This window comes from Pezoporus occidentalis, unplaced genomic scaffold (genome assembly GCF_034315485.1).
Source record: "Pezoporus occidentalis ecotype Australia unplaced genomic scaffold, CSIRO_AGI_Poc_V1 ctg81, whole genome shotgun sequence".
In the NCBI taxonomy this organism is placed as follows: domain Eukaryota; kingdom Metazoa; phylum Chordata; class Aves; order Psittaciformes; family Psittacidae; genus Pezoporus; species Pezoporus occidentalis.
Window position 1 is genome coordinate 3,840,966 of NW_026916170.1, and position 22,907 is coordinate 3,863,872.

The 22,907-nt window shown below is 38.1% G+C and overlaps 1 protein-coding gene across 3 annotated transcripts in view; it reads right to left on the reverse strand.

The window, feature by feature from the left end:
* Positions 1-22,907, reverse strand: part of ARHGAP6 (Rho GTPase activating protein 6) — a 324,930-nt gene that overhangs the window by 41,000 nt on the left and 261,023 nt on the right. For all 3 annotated transcript variants that reach the window (XM_062603829.1, XM_062603831.1, XM_062603832.1), the window contains exons 2-3: positions 18,824-18,983; positions 983-1,054 (exon numbers count right to left, since the gene is read on the reverse strand). In XM_062603829.1, the coding sequence (XP_062459813.1) occupies positions 983-1,054; positions 18,824-18,983 (232 nt within the window). The remainder of the gene's footprint in view (positions 1-982; positions 1,055-18,823; positions 18,984-22,907) is intronic.

Here is a 22,907-nt window from a genome sequence, read left to right on the forward strand (position 1 = left end):
AATATGTCAGGGGACTTACAGCTTTAGAAAGGTTAATGCAAATATTTTCCATAGCCATTTTTAAATCAAGAAAATAATAATCCCATGTATGAAGTCACCAAAAAAAATTAAAAGGAAAACATTTTCTTCCTGACAAATATCTAAAGTAACTTTCAAATGGGCATGTTCATTTTTTCAATGGAATTTCAAAGTCCCATCCTGCCAAACTTGATTACAAGTACTAACATCAGAACAACCAAATCAATTCTCTTGTTATAAATTTGTATGTTTGCGGGTGTGTGCTTATGAAACTGTGTTTTACTAACACTTTTCAGAACTTCTTTTCCAGGATGGAACACAAAGTTAGATGCACAATTACTTACATGCAGAAAACCACAATTTCAGCAGCACTTTCCAGGTCTCAACATCTAGACTTAGTTTAAATGGCTGCAAATTACAGGCCAAATCGAGTGGATTAGGACCCAGCCCATAAAGCTGATTAGTGTCTAAAAAAAAGAGTACAACCATACCTGTAAATTCACGTCACATGGAGTCTTATTAAAACCCAACTGATCAGTAGCACTGAAGCATTTATATATTTTAAACATGGGCTATATACTTAAGGTTAAAAAAAGAAATGCAAACCAACTGACTTGCTTGATTAGAGCTGATTTTGTGTGCTTTGCAAACTGAACAAGGCGAGTGCAAATTCTGGTAAACAACCAGATCCCACATTATGCACTGGGGAGAAAGAACAATGAAGAAAAGATGCCGTCCTTTAACTTCTCCTTTTCTCCCAGGAAATAACCTCTCAGTTGAAAAGATCTGGGTTATATTAATGACAGAGACAATAAAACATGTTTTTCAACTTTGAAATAAATACCTAGGCAGTACATCAGCTCAGTAACATTTTCCTTTCCAGAAAGTACATATTTAAGACTAGCAAAATCTCATATGCAAAATTAAATACTCAAGCAGTAAATATGTACTCATTTTATTTTACCTTTGTCTCTGTTCTTCTCCTTTCCTAATGAGTCCAGTTTCTTTCTTAATGATTTCTTCCTCTTTTGTCCATCTGAAAGAGGGGGAAATAACAGAAAAGAAAAGGGAAGTAAGTGAAGAGAAAGAATGCTGAACAAACTGCTGTACAAGCTGTAGGAACACAGAATGAGATGCACATGGCACTTGGAGTCAGGAAGGGTGTGGGGTACATTTCACAAAGGCTAGGGACTCTCAGAAGTGCTTCAGCACAAAGGAGTGTGCGCTGTTTACCCAAATGCCAAGGTTGTACCGGGGAACCAAAACGTAACCCTCTGTCTGCTGCTGGGCACATCTACACATGTGTGGTCACACAGCCTATGTGGCAGAATGGAAAGCTGATTTTGAAGGCTTAACAATGGAGGTTTGTTGCTGGATGCTCTTGATAACAAGTACCATAAAAGGTACTGGTTAGCCCTCATCCATGGTCACAAGGGCATGATTCAGGTATGGAGCTGAAGGTATTGTTTGGAGAAAGAGGATTACTAACCTCCAGGATGAATTCTGCATATCAGTCACACCAGTTGGGTGATAGCTGATCAATTTCACATGACCCATCTGATCTGAACTCACACTGGGAGCTTGTTGTTTGGTACAGCATGTCTAGATTGGTTTAGATGGATTAGAGTCTCAGAGAAATTATTGTTCTGACACCCTATATTTAATCCAAGTTTTCACTGAGGTATTAGGGACCAAAGATTTTAAACAACACATAGGCAGGTCCATTCTTGAAACAATTACGTCAAAAGGTTGGCTATCATTATTTCCTCCAGCAGCATCTTTAATAATGACAAGTCAACAAAACTGCATTTTATTTATTAGGTCTCAACAAACACCACGGATTAAGGCATGGGCCTGCTTTAACTTGTACCTTTTGAAATTTTTAAATTCCAAAGCAGTAGATAGGGTCTAACATAGAGACTAATGCTAACAGTAACACAGGCACCACTCTAGCTAAAGGTTAATGAACATGTACCTTTGCCTTACTAGTTTTGTAATATGGCAAAAACTCAGAAACAAAGACATCATATTTATATTCCACTTTTCAAGTGAGAAGGTCACCAAATGCTCTGTCTCAACATGTTTTTGTAGTTAGGTAAGCAGTGTCTTATGTGGTCTTTTAATGTAGGGAACATACCACAAAGGAGTGAAGTGGATCTTCACCGATTAACACCTACCTTTGTAACTGCAGGTAACAAGAGAACAAGCTGTTTCCCCAAAGTTTTCCCTCATCTCCGATTGAAAGCTGTGCCCAGAATATTACTCAACAGACAGCTGGAAAAAATCTGACTTTTTCATAACCAGTTAATATCCTTTAATTTTTAAATTAACATTTCTTTCTACCTTATGTAAATGTGGTTTGACCAACTCCACTCGCATACTTGTGCCCTGTACTTATTTAGAGTGTATCTACTCACAGCACTCACTTAGCTATAACACTCACTTTCTGTCTTTTGAAGTAGATTGTCATTTTCTGGTTATGCTAATTCCCCCTTTTCCATACCTGCCCCAGTGAGAATTCACCTATCTGAAGTAAGGCTGACTAGAACAGCTATGGTATTCTTTATGAGAGTTCAGCAATATAATGGTGGTAATTCAGTGCCTGATACGGTCTGTGACTAGATTTGCCTTTTTTGTAGCTATATGACAAGTTTATAACTCAAAGACATACTTTGGTTGATTAATATGCCCAGGCTTTTCACACCTTCTGACATTTCCATTTGATAAGACTGAGTTTATCACAGAAATGCTTTCACCTTTGGGCAATATGAATAGTTGGTAGCCTGCTTACATACACCTGAAAGTACTGTTTGTTTTTATGGGATTCCCTACTACCATTGTGTTCTGACTTTACATATTCATATTTATATAATTTCTATATTATTTTCTATATTATATAGATTTTTTATATTTTATAGATATTTCATATATTATAAAATAATTTCTAAATTATTATTAATGAAATACTGCTTCATAGTAGCCTTTTGATAAATGACTCGCATTCCTTTGGAGTCTTAAAGCCTTATAAATAAATATAAATGGATCTCCAAAGATCCATTTATCACTACTTTGACATTTCACTGAAGTCTATCAAGATGTAAAAATGAGAACCAAAGTCAAAATTGGATGGAAAATACAGTGGTTTGCTATTATTACCTAGGCAACACCAACTTCTGGAGTGTTTGAGTGCTGCATATTCAAACTAAACAGAAATACTGGAAAAATGAATGCTATTCAATGCTGAACATAGGAAAAAATGGCATTCATATCCACATGGAAAATAAGTTAACAACTCCTAGGGACAAACTATCAATGCTTTCTCATGAACCTGTGATTCTGTGCACTCCAACAATGAAGTAATTCCTTAGTAAATTACAGACTGAGACAACACTTCTGTGTTTGGCTCTGCAAACCTTGAATTTTGGATACAAGCGATATTCAGGTCCAAAGGAATATAAGAAGCAGGAAACAGCAAAGAAAGAAATCAAAGAGTGAAAGAAGAGAGAGACCTTGGGCAAACGGGTACAGTTCCACTGAAGGCAGTGGAGCTATGACCATTTGCACTCAAAGTTTACCCCACTGGAAAGACAAAGAGAACTGCATATGAAAATAAGATTGAGAGAAATCTCAGTGAAAAGCTAAAGCTTAGGGGATCTGCCAAGAAGTCTGAGGTCAGTTCCAGTTCTCCTCACCTCCAACAAAAGATGTGATTAATTACAGTCTATGTTCTGTAAAAATAAATGTTTTGAAATAACTGTTGATTCAGGTTATATCAGGCATGAACACTGCTGAAATATTCATAACGTGCCTAAAGACTTATGCAACCCCAGCAATGTAAAATCTTAAATTCTTATGAGCACAATTCATAATAATAATGCTAAATACTATCTGCAGTGAGTTTTGAGACTATAATTAATATTCAGAGCACTCTTGTAAAACAGGCAAAACATTATCAGCTAAAATAGGATTGTATCAGGTCAAAGTGCTATTAAACATGGACTGCTACTTTAATTTGCAGTTCTGAAATGTTTAAACCACAAAGTCATAAATGCTGTTGAGCTTTTACCCAGCCTTTTGTGTATATAATTATCACTTAATGTCTTCTTTCTATAGATTAACAATTCACTGCTCCTCCAACAGTTCCACTCAAGAATATTAGCAAGACAACAGACATACTGAAAAGACAACAACTGTCAAAGTGAAGGAAGCTACCTATTTTCCTGAAGATCAGCCACCCAGGCAGCTGTGCAGATGAGGGATTTTTTTCTGTTTTGGTGTTTTGGTTTTTTGGGGGGTTGTTTTTGTTTGTTTGTTGGTGTGGGTTTTTTTTTTTGTTTGCTTGTTTTTTGCCTTTTTATTTGGTTGATTTTTTTGTTGTTTTTTCAGTGTGTTTCTTTTTTTTTTTTTGGAGTGGGGTGTTATTTGATTCTTTTGGGGGGGGAAGGGCAGGGGGTTTGGGATTTTTTTTTTTTTCCCAGAAACAAACTTGGTTTGTACAAGGCTTATTAACTTATATGTCTGCTGCATTTTTCACTGCCTTGCATACATCACTCTCTGGGCATCTATATATTAAGACTAGCATGATGAATATTTAAAAGCCCAAGAGCCTAGAATCAAACTCCTGAGTGCATATTAAATTGCTACATGACCTGTTTTTCCAAAGTCATGAGCACTTCCAGGTTCAGTTAATGCCAAAACCACTTTTCTATTTGAAAAATTAGGTCATCTTTTTATGACTCTGTCAGTGAACCACAGCCTACGGAATACAAGAATATTTGCACTGATATACTGACTTTGGACAAGAATTGAGGAGCTTTACTTCTGAGGGTCTAATTTTTGAAATTTTGGGATAAAGTTGAAATTCAGCCGCAGTGTCATCAGTAACACCATTTAATTACCAGTTACAATCTGAAAACCCAGATTTTATATAGCCCATTTCACAGCCTAAATTTCACTTTAAGTGAGACCATGGTTCTACAAACCAAAAAAGACAATAAGGAGTAATTTTCATGAGGATATGTAAACTTCAGCTTTAAATTAAAAAAAGGAAAGAAAGAGAACTTTGTAATTTTTTTTGACATTGCTCCCTTGCTTTGCACAAGACCACTTAGCAACACCATGTATGACTCGAAGAGAGAGAGCGCAGGCTAATCCTGCTACTATTATTTACGTCCTGCATTCCTGTACTCAATTTTACACTTACGGAAATCAACAAGTCTATTTGGTACGTACAGGTGTTTCTGAGCATAAGCAAAAGTATCACAAAGTAGGCATAGGGTATTCACTTTTCATGGCTTACCTGGAGTTAATATTCAGGAACTCCTGGCCACCAGTTTCATATTATGTCACATAATAGTCACCATATTGTGAAGCCCTAATCCAATGTTTTTCATAATTAATATTATATGTAGTAAAAGTTATAACAGTACCTGAGCTTTCTAAGCCTGTTTTATGACACTATTATTATAGTATTAGGCTTCAAATCACAGACAGTACCCTGCCAATAAGGTCGAAGTGAGCCTGTAACAAAAATAGGATTTTTCAGCACTTTCTTTCCTTGTGATTATCTATAAGAATGGCTGATCCTTTTATGTTACTTACACGAAAGGACACGTTTTTGCTAATCAAAAATATAATTCATAAATTTATACAGATATTTCAAGCCAATTTAATTCAGTGGGATTTTGGAAAAAGAGATCTTTTGTTGCTTACCAGGTTTCTGAGTAAAGAGAACTCCCCTCCCCATCTATTAGCAACTTCCTTTGCTTATGAGAATGGAGTTTATTATCCATTGGAAAAAAAAAAAAAAGTCATGTTCTATAATTACGGGTTATTTTCACACTGTATAAAGAGAGTAGTTATGCAAGAGGTGAATCTAATATGTATAGCTCATTTATCAAAACAGAAATGGATGAAAAAGTTGACACTGTGAGATTTCTGAAGTACTTTTCCATAGTAGATATATTTATGGCCTTTTTCCTTTAATAGCATTAATAATGGATCTAATTGCATTTCAAGGAAAAAAAAAAAAGTATTTTCTAAAACATAATCCGTTCAGTCTCGAAAATCACTGCCCGTGGCACCATAAAGCACCAAGCTGGGCTCCTCTTAAGAACTTGTCAGTTCACTTCACTCATTGAGAACAACCTGAGAGCTGAATGCCAAGCAACAGCCTCTCTTGCCGGTGCAAGTAATATTGCAAGTAATACTGCAGGTAATAGAGACTCTTCAATCAGAAAACATTGCTAAATTCTGTTGACAGATCACAGCAAAGACAAGACTGTGCTTCATTCATTTACAGTAGTGCAGCATTTGTGGTTGAAGTCGCTTCTTTGGGTCACTATACAAAGCAAATTTGCTTCTGAATGCACATTTGAAGCTACTCTCCCAAGGAGGGTTCTGGTTTTACTTAGCCATTTCTGTGACTATAAATGTCCATCTTGGAATATTTATTTAGATTAACTTGTTGAAATGTCCTGTCCTCATACAGTAACTTCCAAAACACTGCCAGCTGCAGCACAGATGGAGAGTGAACAATTTCAACCAGAGAACCAGGAGCTATGGATTTTGGCAAAGAAAGCAATATGCAAACAGAATGGCTGAGCCTCGGACATTTTGACCAAACAGTCATAGAATACTAGGTTGGCAACCCTTTTAAGGGCAACAGGGAGAAAATGGGTGAGGTGTGGGGAAAGCTGACGGCACAGGAAATTGTTCTCTGCAATGCAGCGTATACAATCATAGAATGGTTACGTCTGGAAGAGACCTTAAAGATCACTTAGTTCCAACCCCCCTGCTATAGGCAGGAACACTTTCCACTAGACCAGGTTCCTCAAAGCTCCATCCACTTTGCCCTTGATATACTCGCCACTCGATAACACTACTTGAGGAAACTCAGAACCATCAGACCAAAGAGTGCTTTTCATAGAATCATGGAATGTTTTGGGTTGGAAAGGACCTTAAGATCATCTAGTTTCAACTCCCCTGCCATGGGCAGGGATGCCTCATTCTAGACCATAGAGTCGAGAGTGAGGGATGCCTCACCCTAGAACATGTCACCCAATGCTCTGTCTAACCTGGCCTTGAACACTGCCAGGGATAGAGCATTTGCCACTTCCTTGGGCAGCCTGTTCCAGTACCTCACCACCCCCACAGTAAAGAACTTTCCATACTCTTTTTCCTCATCCCTCTTTGATAACCTGGGATTAGTGCATCTTCTTCAGATACAGGCTTCCATCCCTCTGGGCTAAGCCATTACTGATTGTTAAAATGAAGGATGGAGGGATTACAAAATCCAAATGTGCAGGTTTAAGTGGTGCAGCTGCTGGAAGTTTAAATCCTGCATTACACGCTAACTCTTTACTGTACAACAGTAAGAATTCAGTCATGCTGGTATATCAATTAAATTATTTATCTAGGAAGTATTCGTAAGTTGCTGTGGGCCTTGTCCAGAAGGCAAAACTGTTGGAAACCTCACTTGCTTCAAAATACCTGAGTTTTACTATCAAATAACGTTTTACAATAATCTTTTGTAATTCTGATACGATACATAGTTTGCTTCCCAGGTATTAATAGATTTTTGAGGATGCACATCAATTCTGAAAGCAGAGGTGATATAACAATTTATACTAGCTGAGCGCATTACCAGCAAACTGTCCTGTCTTTTAAGGAAACACATCTAAAAAGTGTAGTTCCAAACTAGAGTCAAATCTGTTAGAGTGAAAAATGCACCATTTCTATTGAAACTTATTCTCAAGGTCTATTTCTATCAGAAAGAGTCATGTCCCACCTTGCCGAACAAAAAATGTTATGTGCTGCAAAGCAGCAGGATAGAGACTATAGCTGTAAGAAGATAGGTACAAACCCTTCTTCACAAAAAAAAAAAAAGCAAGCTTACTTTAGACAATGCTCTAATTCAGATATCAAATATTACTCAATTCCTGTGGATAGAGGAATCATAAGAAAATGCATTTCAGCTCCACCTGCCTATATGTTCCTGAGTGTATACAAGGTTTTAAAGAGTCTCCAAGTACATAAGTTAAAAGAAAATAACTACTTTGGTGTTTTCAAATACCCTCTTCCATGAGTCTTTGTCGAGAGGGATTTGAGTTAACCGGTAGGCAAGTGCAGTGGAACATAGTTGAAGGGTGAGAACCAAATGTTGGTAGACAGGGTATATAGGATTCAGGCTCTGGAGCAAGGTCAGGTCTGCAGAAGTCACAGCCAGAGGGAGGGGGCTGTCAGCACAGACGACCCTACAAGAGCAGTCGGGAAGGAGCTTCTTTCTACTCCTGCTCCAGGCCATTGCACTCCTTCTACTTAAGGCAAGAAGAAACCCTCATCAGACATACTTCCCTAATGCACTTTTGAAAGGAGCAATACACGTAAGATAACAGAAATAAATCTGATTTGCAACTGAAATTTTTAAAAGACGTATACCAGAAGAATACAGATGTTGCAGTAGAACATGGAAATTAATAGGCTGCTAAGTCAGTATTATTAATAAAGGTTCAAAACCTTTGCACATGAAATACAGTTATTGGTATTTATTCTTTGGCTTTGAATCGTAATAAAGCACAAAATCTTAAGTCACTATAGAATCACCACATCTTACGTGGATTATTTGCAAAGCACAGGTCAGCCTGATTTACTCTTCAGCAACAAAAGTCTGGTACTGCATCAAGTACTAAAGACAGGTATGGCAGAGTACAATCGAAATACGTCTGTTACACTAGTGTTCTCATACAGATTTAGAAAACAAGCAAAAAGAATCAAATATACCTATGTTGCAAAACATAGTGCTTCAGAACCTCTGTATATGCATTTTGCTTCCTAACACTGGTTCGCTCAGGCCTTTCTGAGCTTTTCAATGCGGCAAATGGTCATGAGTAACATTTCAAAATGGATGCTGAGATTTCCACGTGGCACACTAATACAGACAAAATAGTGAATGTATTTATATGTACTTACAGTCAACTATTTCAAGGGTACTATTAAGGAAATTACATTAGCTATGATTTTTCTTTATGTCTCAGAAGTAATTTCTAAGCTCAATGAGACTTCACACTAAATGAATGCATGCAGTAGTCTCTGTACCTGGATTTATAACAGCAGTACCCTAAACTCATAAGAGTCAGCATCTAAATAATCAACTGCAATAACAATGAAGACCTCTGGTCATGATGCCATCTTCAGTAAGCATATCTCATGACATTTGTATACAGAAATGTGAATCATAATATTTTTCTATTTATCTTTGGAGTTTCAGCAATATCTCTTCCCTTCATTGTGATACCTACTAAAACCTGCCCAATGAGCTCCACAGCAAATCATTCCTTCAACATCCAGCCTTGTCCCCACTCCCTTCCTCTGTCTTCACAAAACACACCTACACAAAAGGTTGATTCTTGGCAGTTTCATGAATCTTTCTTTTAAAGGTGTTGCATTGTACACCGGTTTTTCCATGTTCACATTAATAGTGTCATTGATTTCACTAAGAAGCCTTGCATTTTCTTCTTCTATTTTATATTCATATAGCACCGAAAAAAATTCATTGTGCTTCTCAATCAAAGCTCCTAGCTATTCACCAAAACCCAAGTAATTATTAAAAAGACAAACTTTGTTTGTAGTGAGTTCTGAGTAAGTAAAACCACCTGCTTTTAAAACTATTAGCTTGTCTCTGATAGGATATGCTCAATAAAGTATTCCTGATGTAAACAGACATGTAAAACCTGTTATGAGATACAAGAAAATCCCAGAAATCAATTTGCTGGGCATTAATTTATTCTAAAAAAGTCTCAGCAAAATTTAAAAAGGAACACATCATTAACTTTCTTTAGATAATAAATTATTTCCCCTTTTTTACCATTACAAAAATTACATTCTTGCAAGCTTTATGTATTTCCATTTTGTTCGTGTCTCAATGTTGAGAAAAAAATCAAATTTAAAAAAAAAGATCAAAAGAAATTTCTGCAATTTTTCTTACTATGAGGAAAAAAAAAATAATTATATTGTTGGCTTGCTTATCTTCCTGCCTGGAAAAGCTCCTGTCACCTTCTCTTTGACAAACTCCTGTATAGCAGAGCGCAAGGCTGCATGTTCTTCCAACCTCTACCCTGCAGCATCTGGGACTTCTCCTAGCTTAAAACATTTAGTCAATTGTGGGTTTCGGTTTTGTTTTTATTTTCCCAGGAGGAAAAAAATTGTCAGAAAAATCCATATTTCCATGGAAAATTTGAATTGGAGGGGTGCAGGGGAAGCTGCCATCTAACAATCAGCAAGATATATAGTTTTCACCTCTGACCAAGTCTGATACAACAAGCCTGATACAGTATATCCAAGATTTACTACTGTAGTGTAAAAGAACAGAATTTAGCTCACAGTCTTGTTTGTCTTTAATGTAATTTTCATGAACACTGCAATATTGAAAGAAAACCCATGGACTCAAGGGATCATGTTAGAGACAGCATTTATATGAGAAAAGAACTGGCAGAGGTTGACATTAAGAGGGGTGATAATAAGCCTTTTCACTTAAAAGATATACTGATGCCAACTCAAAAGCATTCAGTCTGTAATCCCATAGCTCCACAAAGCATAGTCTACAGTTTACTTAGATGCTTTCTGTTACAACAGCCTGTGAAGTATATAACATGGTCAGTGATTAAAAACAATGAGCAGTTTGGAGCTCCCACAAAAATGCAAGTTCAGATAAAAATCACAGTCACCCTCAGTGTTAAGGAAAACGGGCAATGAAATACAATGATGAGTAATGCAAGCAAAAAGCACATCCAAAAACCTGTTCTCTGCCAAAATAGGCAACAAGCAGAGAACGCATAATTCTGAATTCCCATTTTTATTCAAAGCTTAACTGGAATATATTGGTGGCAAAGTGCACCAATTAACAATAAAAAATCAGAAAGCCCAACTATGCATGTTTCTCCCATTTCAGAGATCGGGTTGTCTTAGCACTCAGTCTGGACACACTTGTCCAGCCCTACTCCTTCAAATTCACCTTACTAAAGTAAGTCGTACAGGAGAGTAATGCTCACTTCATGTAAACAGATGCACAGCATCACACACCCGGTAGAACTGGCTACATAACTTGCATGCAAGATGTACAACAGCACATGTTCAAACAGCATAAGCAGTATCTTCCCTTTAATGACTGGGACTACATTTAGGTTTCTAAACCCAACCTTAGATTATATTCATTACAACTAATTGAACAAATTGAGAAAAAGACTTGGCAGTAAAATGAAGGATTACCTTCTCTCTCCCCAGATGTCCCAGTAAGTCTAAAAAAAAATCCCCCAGAAACTGGAACACTTGCTGTAATTACTGAAACTACTGTGTATGACCTCGTTGCTGTTAACAGTAAGAAACTGTGTGGATATACATTCTTGTCACAGGTGGCATCAACACAGTAAACAGACTTCTTAGTAAAGGCAGTTAATCTCTTTTATTACACTTTGTACCCTTGCTAAAATAGATGGGTAATGTGTATTGTCAGTTCTGGTAAGTAAGGACAAATTCTGTCTCAGTTTAGGATTTTCACTCCAAATACTTGAGAAACATTAAAATAAACCCAAAGGCACAGAGTAAATGTATGCAACACTTGTACAAAGGCAAAAATATACTTCTGTACATAGTACATGTTAAAACCAAAACACTACATCAACATAACTTTACAATTGTGACTCAAGCCAACAAAAGTGAGATAATTCAGCAGAGATGAATGCCCTGGCTTTACCCCAACCTACTGCACATACTGCAGTCTGTTGCATCTGATCTGTTAACAGTCCAAGGCCAACACATAACCTCAATATTCAATCTTATCTACATCAGTCTTGTATTTTGAAGATGAGACTGGAACAAAAATATTTCACCACATCAATTTGAAAATAGGGGACTGAGCTCTTTTGTTAATAGTCTTCCTATGCAAACTGAAGTTTCATAGTATCCCTGTAATACTTTACTGAAAGATGGTTCATACTGGGACTCATTATTATTAATTATAAGAAAAGAATGACATATGAAAAATAAAAAGATACTTCTGGGGTTCTTGCCCAGTAGAACTTATAAACTGAGTGAGCCCAGGCCTTTGAAATCTGACTTAGTGCACACACAAAACACCCCGTGTTAACTTTCTACAGCTGAAATTCTGAAATAATTTAGGAGGTTAGAACCAAATGTTTAATAAGGAAAACAGTGAGATTTGGGGAAGGGTTAGACCTAAAACAAAAGCAATACCTAAAATACCTAAAACCTAGACAATATATTCCCCTTGCTTACTCAAATTCTACTGCATCCACACTAAATTAATTTTTCTGAACTTTAATAGGTAGAAGAATTCAGCATAAACTTGCATTTCTTTCCCTTTTTAGGGAATATAAGAGAACAACTTTTTCTAGGTAGTTTTCCTCTACCTCAATGCTTTATAACTGACTAGTCCTACAATTGCCTTCAGCACAAGAACCCATTCTGATTTCTGGTCCTTCAAGTCCTTTCACTATCTTCACCTTCCCCATCTCCAAAAGTCACTTTGAATGTTTCATCCACTTAAGGATGAACATTAGGATATCAAGAGGGTTCATCAATTCTTCAATCTTAAACTGAAGATCTGCTGATGCTAGCTTAAGCTGATAGACATGCTAAACTAAGATTAAACACAGGTATAAAATGATCTACTCTTCTAGCCCATATTCTTATTATAAGATTCAGAGGACATTTAAATCTGCAAATCAGTGGGGCAGGGTGCAGCTCTCTAAAACTCCCAGTGGTTAACCCATCCACACACATGCTGGGTCTCGTTCACTGTTTCCTTGCCCCTGATTTGTGCTGAGAATAAGTTCTGGTGGCCAAAACCACTGCACAGTTGTGTACATCAAAACAGAGCCTTGACTCATAGCTGGAGCTATAATGTATGAGTGCAATAAAAACACAGATACTTGTCCTAGTTGTAACTGCTGCAGTGACAACCTTTCAGCAGAAAAAGCAATCGTGCTTCTCCTTTTATTTTTTATCATCATCAGCCCATGAAAGGTACTTCTTTCCAGCAGGTAATTTCAAACACACAGCTGCAATATTTAGCTGCAGCTGTAAAACAGTAGTCTCCAGGCTGATAAATATTGAAAGGCTTCACAACTTTTGTTTGATGTTTTTATGAATAATTATAGGCTGTCCTAAGCTTGTCAAAACAAATCAAAACAAAGCTAACACAAGCAGATATGTGCTCTGTGTGCCTTTTCTCTCTCTTCGGTGTCTGTAACCAATTTTGAGTCCAAGTTGTACTGTGTGGGTAATGGCAGTGAACATGCCTTTATAATACCTTGCTAATTTAGCCTGTTATCTCTCAGATGCACCATTGTCATTGTGCAATTAAAAAGGTGGGGAGAGAAAAAGGGACCACTTTGGTCTGTGTGCTCTCAGTTGCTATGCTTCAACCATTGCACAAACACTGTGTGACAAAGACTGGTACCTACCAGGATGATTACCCACCTACTGGTTTCTTCTTCCTACAGAAGCTGAGACTGTGAGGCAGGCAGCCTGTGCTCCTGAAGTGGGAGGCAGCATATGAATCAGTAACAAATTATGACCTACCCACAAAAGGCAAAATAAATAATTACAAGTGGCAATATGTAGCATCATTTTTATAATGCAGACATAAAGCCTTAGAATAGGTTATAGCAGTTTTGTGTAAAAGAAGAAAATCTTATCTACTTCTTCCCCATCATCTATTAAGATCCCTTTCTTCCCCACTGAACCAATGTCTTCACTCCTTCTTCCAAAGGAGTTCCTACTGATGCCCTCTCCCAGGCCTAGCAGATAGGGTTGGACAAGAATAAGTGGAATGTTTTCTTATAAAAGCCATTTTGGGCAGTGCTGTGGTAGCAAGCACTATTTTGATATCTCTGCTTTATATAAGTAAAAGCAGTATTAAACAGATATAAGTAGCAATACAGCTGTTTTCTGGCACTTCTCTAGAAATCCCCCCAGGTTTGTCTAACTTTTTAAAGAAATTCAACAGAAGAATATCATATACACTTTTGAGTAGTCAACAGCACTTACTAAATTGTTTTCCCAGACCTGAATTCAGGCATCAGTGCTTCTCCTTTATCAAGAACCTCATCTGTATTTGGCTATGAAGAGGCAAGAGGAAGGAGGATGGAAACCCCCTGGGGGAAATTCCTAGCCCACAAGACTTCTACGTGCTCAGTCTTCTGCTGTCCACAACTCTTCCTCAGAGCTTTGGAGATTACACATGGTGTGATAACAGCACATGAGTTTTCTATTTTGCTGCAAAGACACATACCCGTTTCTTTTGTATCCCAGGACTATGCAGGCAGCTGGATTGTTATTGCAGTAATAATGCAATTTACCTAATCATACCAAGATGCTTACTGTGCAGAAACCTTACCTGTGTGACTACAGCATAGGACAGTATTACCAGTGAGAAATACAACTGACCAACTTCTGGAACTCTAAGAGATTTATTCATGTGGAAACATCAACCATTTTCCATTATTCTTTGTTGACACTATGAAGAAAACATGTCTTACTTATGCTGTCATAAGGGACAAAGTGATGACAAATAACAAAATCCATAAAACACAAAACATCATTGACACATGATTTGAACAAGGCTATTTCTTTACACAGAGGAAGATCAGAAGTCAAAGACTTGCTGTCAGGAAGATCAGAAGCAAAGATGCCATTTCTATCTGAGTTACTAGAAATATTGGCCCACATTTCTGCTTGTCATTGTACAGGTAAACAAATGTATGCTCCTATACTTCTGCACTACTGAGATCAACAGAAGTTCCTCAGAAGTGCAGTAGCTATCATGAACATCAACACTGGGAGAGGTCAAAACGCAGATGAAAAGTCAGGATTTCTTCCAACCAATAGCAATAACAAAGATAGCTGGACTTGGCTGACAGTGGATATCACACCACTGTCAGGACAGCAGAGAGGTCTCTTTCACAGAGGTGAGGAAGAGCTGGCTCTGTGGCACGTGGTAGCCCCAGGACACACACCACTGTAGGGAACTGGGCCTGAAAAATGCACAGATCCTACCTGTTCCTCCTGCACCCACATCCCTGCATTGTCCTTCCCTTCCAACAAATGAGTTTTCAAAGAAGAAATTAGGACATGAGAAATCCAGGCCAAATGTATAAAGTTTGGCCCTTATTTTCATTGAGACACCCTACCATTTAGCATGAGCCACTGCTTACAAGTCTTCATCCAGTTTACAGTCTTAAGAGCTCAATCATAGGCTAAACCAATTTCGAATAATACTTTCAAGGTCAAAGCCTTTTGTAATAATTCTGCTACAACATGCCTACTTGTCTGAGTGCTGGTGGTGCCTACATATTTTTCCCTCTTCTCTGATAGATAATTCCTTAATTTTCACAACACAGGCTTAGTGAAGTGGTACAGGACCATGAAGGAGGAGAGTTATAACCATGATGTGTTTAGGAAACTGATGTGATGAAACCTCATCTGAAGCCTCCTCTGCTCAAGAGATACCCGGAACCTATGAACAGAAGAAAAGTAAGTCCTCTTCTGCTCCAATCTGTTTCACTTGAAAAAGCTACCTGACTTACCTTATTTTGCAAAGACATGAGCAAAAGGTTCATCTTTCTCGCTAGTTACATGCAAGGTCACACAAAATTAGAAAGTCATCAAAACAAAAGCACACCTAAGGTGAATTTCACCATAGGGTTTTTTTCCTATTACAAGAAGAAGGCTGATTTCCCTGAAATGAGAAAACCAGTCTATTCTAAACAGCAGCTGTAAAGAGCTGTCACCAGAATTGTACTGTTGCGCCATTCAGAATGTCAGACAGCAAAATAAAAACCTTCCACAAAATAACTGCATTGGCAGAGAAACTGTGTAATGCTCTGCTTGGAAATGATAGCCTCTTGCAACTTAACGTATTAACCCAGAGAGAGCATAAAAAATTCTTGGTCTAGTTGCTGGTGGCAGATGGGAGAGTAACATGTGAGCTGAAAAAATATGTTGATTACAGAATCTGAAAGACAGGTATGAGATAAAAAAAACAAGAGAACAAGAAACAAACTTGAATTAACTCTGTCATATCTAAAAATAGTAACTCTTGATCAATTTGCATTCCTTCTAATTGTCTACTGCAGTGCAATTGTAGGATATCTTAAATAACATGCTGGTTAAATTCCTGTGGGAGGTGGTCCCCTCTCTGTGACCACAAGACATTTAACTAACAAATGTCAGTAATGCACTTCATTAAAGCTAACGACTACAGTATAGTGGAGAAGAGGGATTACATATGGGGAACTACATTCTATGCATTCCTCTACAAATGTGGGAATAGCCAGCTCTGTCCTAAAGTACTAACCGACTGCACTTGCTGAAACAAAGGGGGCTTCTACGCATGGGAGGACTGAAGCATTTATGAAGAGACAACCAATAATGGCATGATTGTGGTTGTAAAGATAAGGGAGATGCTTCTGTACTCTAACTTAACTTCCAGCAAGCACGTTTGCACACTTATTACACAATTAATTTTTACTTTCCACAATATCTACGCCAGTAAACATAATTACTCAAATGCCTGTAGGAAGCAAATGCCCAGCAGGCATGAGCATGTTCTAATGTCATTCTCTTGCAAGTTTTGAAAAACTGTCAAAAGAGCCACAAAGAATCCCAAAGAGTTTTCTGTATTTTCTAATACAGGGATTATCCCACTGACTTCTGCTCCTCAATATTTTCATGTGGCACTCTATGAAGTAGAAGGGAGTGAAGAGCACACCTCAAGATAGACAGAGGTCCAGAGTGACCTTGACAAGCTCAAGAAGTGGGCCCGAGTGAACCTCATGAGGTTCAATAAGACCAAGGGCAAGGTCCTGAAACTCAGTTGGGCAGACTGACAGACAAAAAGCTGAACATGAACCAGCAGTGTGACTTCACAGCCCAGAAAGCGCATCGTATGCTGAGCTGCATCAAAAGGAGCATGGCCAGCGGGTCGAAGGAGGTGATCTCGCCCCTCTACTCCGCTCTCATGAGACCCCCACCTGGAGTACTGCGTTCAGCTCTGGAGTCCCCATTACAAGCCAGACATGGACCTTTTGAAACAGGTCCACAGGAAGGCCATGAATATAAGAGGGCTGGAACTCCTCTGATCAGGAAAGGCTGAGAGAGTTGCTGTTGATCAGCCTGAAGAAGAAAAGGTTCCAGGAGGGCCTCATTGTGGCCTTTCAGTACTTAAAGAAGGCTTATAAAAAAAGAGGGGAAAAGACTTTTTAAGCAGGGCCTGTTGCAAGAGGATGAGAGGTAATGGTTTTAAACTAAAAGAGAGGAGATTTAAACTAGGAAGAAATCTTTTACAATAAGGATGGTGAAACACTGGAACAGATTGCTCAGAGAAGCTGTGAATGCCCCATCCCTGGAAATATCTGAGGTCAGGTTGGATGGGGCTCTGAGCAACCTGATTCAGTTGAAGATGGTGCTGCTCATTGCAGGGGGATTGGACTAGATGACTTTTAAAGGTCCCTCCCAACCCAAATTATTCTATGATTCTATATGCATATACTCTATTGTCTGGTATGGTATTACCTCCATGTAGGTATATGCATCTACTACTGGAACAGCCAGTAAGCAGTTCAGACTGCCAGAAAATATTGCAGTGCCCTTAGTGATCCAGTTCCTTCCATGAATGTCCTGTAAAATTATTTTCATTTTGATGAAACATTTTTTGAGGGAGCAGGGGAGCTGTGGTAGGGCTTGAAGACGTTGATCGTATCCATCTCACGACAAACTGATAGATTGCTGTAAATGGCAAGTTTGATTTCATTGGTTTTGGTAGGAGTTTTCTGGAGATCATAAAAAGCTGCTGAATGTGCAAGCTGATGCCTTTCACATTTGCTCTCTTCCACACAACTATTTTCTCAGACTGGATAACTTTTTCTGTTTAACTTTGACTGATTAAAAAAAAACTGTTCAGGTGGAATCACTGTGTATGTGGTACCACACGGTACCTCTGCTCATAGCCAAAGGTAAGAATTCAGTGGTCCCTTGTTATTCCTTAAATAAGTATACAACTGGAAAGAAACAACAGGAAACACAGATTTGTAGATTGCACAACAGCTTGATCTTCAGCCTACAAGAAACTCTGGAACCTTTCACGCTGCCTTTAGTGAGGTTTAGATCGCTTCCACAGAAACCTCAGTACAGATCTACAATGTGCATGTTTCCTGCATCAGGATTCTGATAACTGAGCTTCTCCGTCTCAATTAAACTCCTGTCCCTCAGGAGTTCAATGTTTTATGCTGAAAATTAACTTGCTTTCAGCACCACTGTCTTTAGGAAACTTTGGTAGGATTCCTCTTATTTGATGCAGATGTCTTCACTGTCTGTCTGAACTAGCGATACTTGGTTTCCTCCAGAGGCAATAAAATCCAGAGTGTAAAAGCCACTTCTAAGGCATGATCTACCCAAGCTACATAAATGTGTGCTTTTGTATGTCAGAAAGTTTAAGAAAAGCCTTTCTCAACTGAATATCAAGACATGCTAGCATGAACAGGTCTGATTTAGATTATCTACCCTGTAGACATTAGTCTGTGATCAGATGATCCCACCCCAGGTGGCTTGAATTGGACACAGAATACAAACAACTTTACCATTTTTACTTAGTTACTATGTTCAAGCCAGAATGAAATAGAAGACATTGTCTGTGGAATAAACAAGCTAGTGTTTTTTTCCTTTTATTGCTGAGATATGAAGTCAGTGGCTTAGCAATCTAAACAGAGATGGTTTATCAAGCCCTTACCTTTGGGGATAGTAATCTGACAGCCCAGGTCACAGTCCTGCTGCAACTGATAAAAAGCCACTTCCTGCAGCCGAGCACGCTCCAGCTCTGAGAGGCTTTGAACGGGAACTGACTTCAGCCGAACACTGCGCCCTGACATGCTGTTCCAAGTGAAATCACCCTACAGGAAATCGAATGGAAAAATATAATGCATCATATGGTATGCACAGTTTAATAAACAGAACCATCTCTTTCACTGCTAGGAAAAACAACACAGGCCCTTTTTTCTTAAAGGCCATTTTCTTGGACATCTCTAACCTTTCAAATCTTTGTTTTCTTAAAAGCAGAATTCCTTTAGAGGAGTACGGACAGGCAAAACAAAAAGTCAATTCTGTCTGAAACCATTTAACCAAGTATTGTTGCAAAAACATTAGGATTCCAGTAACCAAAAGCACAAAGCAGGAAAAAAAAACCTTGTCAACTTTTCCCAGTTTGCACTCTTTGTGCAGTACTCAGTCATCACTCCTTTCCCCACACAGTCAGACATGCAGAGCTCCACTGTCCAGGTCCACGGACAATCCACATCTTATCTCGCTCAACTTGCTAATCCCACTCCACAAAAACTTACTCAGAGAGTACATGGACAGACCTCCTTCTCTTTTCTGACATATCCTATCTCCTTATCCCATCCCCTCCTTATGCCTCTACAGTGTTTAGAGCAAGACTGATGAAAAGACAAGCTATTTCATGTTCTTGAAAAGCCTAGTAACAATGTACGTGTTAAAATTTATACAGGAAAACATCATGACATATGGTACATCTCTGTAAAGCACCAATTATGCTTGGAAAGCAAATCAAAAGCTTTAGCTGTTCTATCTCCCACCTTTGATAACATATACAAAAAGGCACACTCTTAGTATTTAGCTTGGGCGAGTGAAGTAATCATCAAAGAGAAATGCAACCACACAGACAAGCTTGAAGGATGGCAATTAACTTCAAGATTTTCAGAATTAGTCAGAACATCAAAGAACACATTTTAGCACTACAGAGAAAGAAAGAAGAATTTGTTTTTCATTCTGTGTTAAAAAATAAACAACAAACTTGTCAGTAGGTATAATCTGGTAAACCTGTAGATAATGGAACAACTCCGATGTATATCAGCTGAGTTGTAAAGACAAATCCACCAACATGTCCTTCTTCACAACGTGACAGACTTACAATTAACTAACTTCACTCTCAAGTTCTCATTTTCAGTTTCAAACTTCAATATCTGCACCTTGACTGCCTGGGTCTTTTTTTCACCATTCACCTACAATTCACTTGTTCTGCACAAACATCTGCAGTCAAAGGGCATCCATTGACTTTAAAAGACATTGTATGAAGCTCCTTATTACTAAAATCAGTAAAATTTGACTTAATTTATCAGCTATACATCCTATTGTATGTAAACATCTTTGCACATTTCCATATATTTTGTATATATGTGTATGCATACATACAAGCACACACATACAACCTCTATACACATACATACATGTATATATGCACACCTATGACTGCGTGTGTATTCACATATGCATACAAAACAAAAAGCATTTACAAATATGCAACAATATATATCTATCTAGCAATAAATATATATATATCTAGCAATATAAATCAAAGGAATTACATATTAAAAGGGTTTCTTATAATGCATGAAGTATGTTTGAGCTCATCAAGGAAGTTTTTTTCCTAGTAGTTTTTGTAAGTCATTAGGCAACCATAACAGATAAAGCCTTTACTTCAATGTGAACAACTGCACATCTGTACACTCAGTGCACATACTACGCTCAATATCTTTGATATTTATGTCTACATGGGCCACATAAGCAAACTTCTGCACTAGCCCAGTATTAACTACAGGAATTTGTTCCTTTGTTTTTTGCCTCTTCACCTCTTCTTGCTCTTCTAGTGCCTTATTGTTGATTAACTAGATTTAACAAGCTCAAACTGAAGGTTTGCATGGAGACTAAAAGCTGAGCTGATTAGTTTAACTCAAAATCAAAGCAGCAAGAATCACATAAACCCTATTTGCAAAACTGTAAGTAAACATTTACATTTTTTAAAAAGCTGTTGTCATTTATAGATAAAAATGATGGAGAACAGAATCCACAACCAGAGAATGTATACTAAGAAACCAATTTCTTTCCAACTCTAATAATGCAAAAGAAACTTTACAAGTACAGAAGTATGCATTCCAATCCTCATAACATACAATGAAAAAAATGTTCCACAGTCAAAATGGTGGAGAGAGAGAAACATAGGTATTTATGTAGACTTTGGGGGTAATTTATCTAATCTATTTCTCCAAGATAAGTATTTTCATAAACAAAAGTATCACTGACATGTCTACCATAAAAATTTTCAAACATTCAATTTTGAAACATGAATTGGAAGCAAAAAGGATATTCATTAGAAAATGTTGAGTTAACAGAATATTTATCCTGTTTAGGACATGGCAGGGGGGTTGGAACTAGACGATCTTAAGTTCCTTTCCCACCCTAACCTTTCTATGATTCTATGTCCTGTTTTCCATAGAGCACAAAAGGGTGCATGGGGCTTTTAGGAATTATCACAAGTCAAATAAACATTCCTTAACTAAATTTTGCATGGAGACATGAATTATTGCTCTTTTGGGGAGATAAAAATTACCAAGGGCAAATCTAACTCTGGATGTAACTGCATTCTCAGCTTCATCTCTGAGTCAGCTCTGTAACTGCACTCTGGGAGCTGTACCACTGCCGTGCCCAGCTCAATCATTAGCCCTCCCAAACCAGCGTAACTCAGAGAGACATTGCTTGCTAGCTGTGGTACAGCCCTGTATTCGTATTCTGATTTGAGGACCCCAATAAACCTCTTTGCACAGAGCTATGCTCCTTTATATGAGCAGAGCAGCCGACTAAGCACGGGCTCAGGAATCGTACCCAGTCTTACTGGGTAGCATTTCTTAATTTTACCTTAATATGGAAGCACCCCATCTAATATTTTTATTATATTTTTTTAATAGGAGGTTAAGGGTTTAAAACCAAGGGAAAGAAGAAAGCACCCAACAAGATTATAAGGGCTGGTCCTTCCAAACAGGTTGTTTGTTCTGGCAGTCTGCAAGCTCACGTTATGTCCCTTAGCTCACCGAGTCAGGTCTGTCTGGCTAAAAGTGGTAGGATGCAAGCTCTGCACCTTCCAACACCACAACAGGTCACCACACAGCAATAAAGAAAGTACAATCACTCTGTCCAGTTGCTCTTCACTAAAAAAAAAGGCATTCCTCTCTTACACGGGGTGGGTTTGATAAAATCTCTGCTAGGTCACATTAACATAGGGTTTTAGTACGCTAACGGAATGCATGACTAATTAATTAAAATATTTTTGGAAAATCATGTGTTAGAGCCAGTGCAATCTCCTAATCTGCTAAAGAAGTGAGAGGCTCAAGAAATGGAAAAGTCTGTTTTATTTGGCAAATAAATATCACTGTCTTCTAAGAGCCAAAACACAGTATTTGACAACTTAATCTATTCAGTCTCCTATGCTCTGCAGGACACAAGATAAATCAAAAGTCTCATCTTCCTCCTAAAGCACTGTACAATTTTATATACAGCCTGTAAATTAAGGCAAAATTAACCAGGCTTGGGAGAGTGCAGAAAAGTCAAGCTTCCTTGGAGAATGAGTGCTGGTGCAATCACATGTCAGATCTGCCTTAAGCTATTCTCCACTCTGTGAGGCAACCAAAGGAGGGAAGGGAAAGGAAAGGACAGGACAGACACAGAGGATACTTTCTGTTTCTCTCCCCAGATGAGAAGGAACATTTTAACCTACTTCAGCTTGAACATCAGCCTGACACATCCCCTTGAAGAAGCTTAAGAAGAGCAGATGATCTTTAAGCACAGAGTGACTTGTTTTTAAAGTTCATGCCCTGCATATGTGTTCAGACATACATACACAGGTTCTTCTTTATTGTTTAGATTGTAGACCAGAATGTGATGTGCAAATGGCTCTTTCATCACCAACAAGCTGGGGTGGGAGTGTAAAATGACCAGCCTGACAGGATGAAAACAGTTAACTGCAA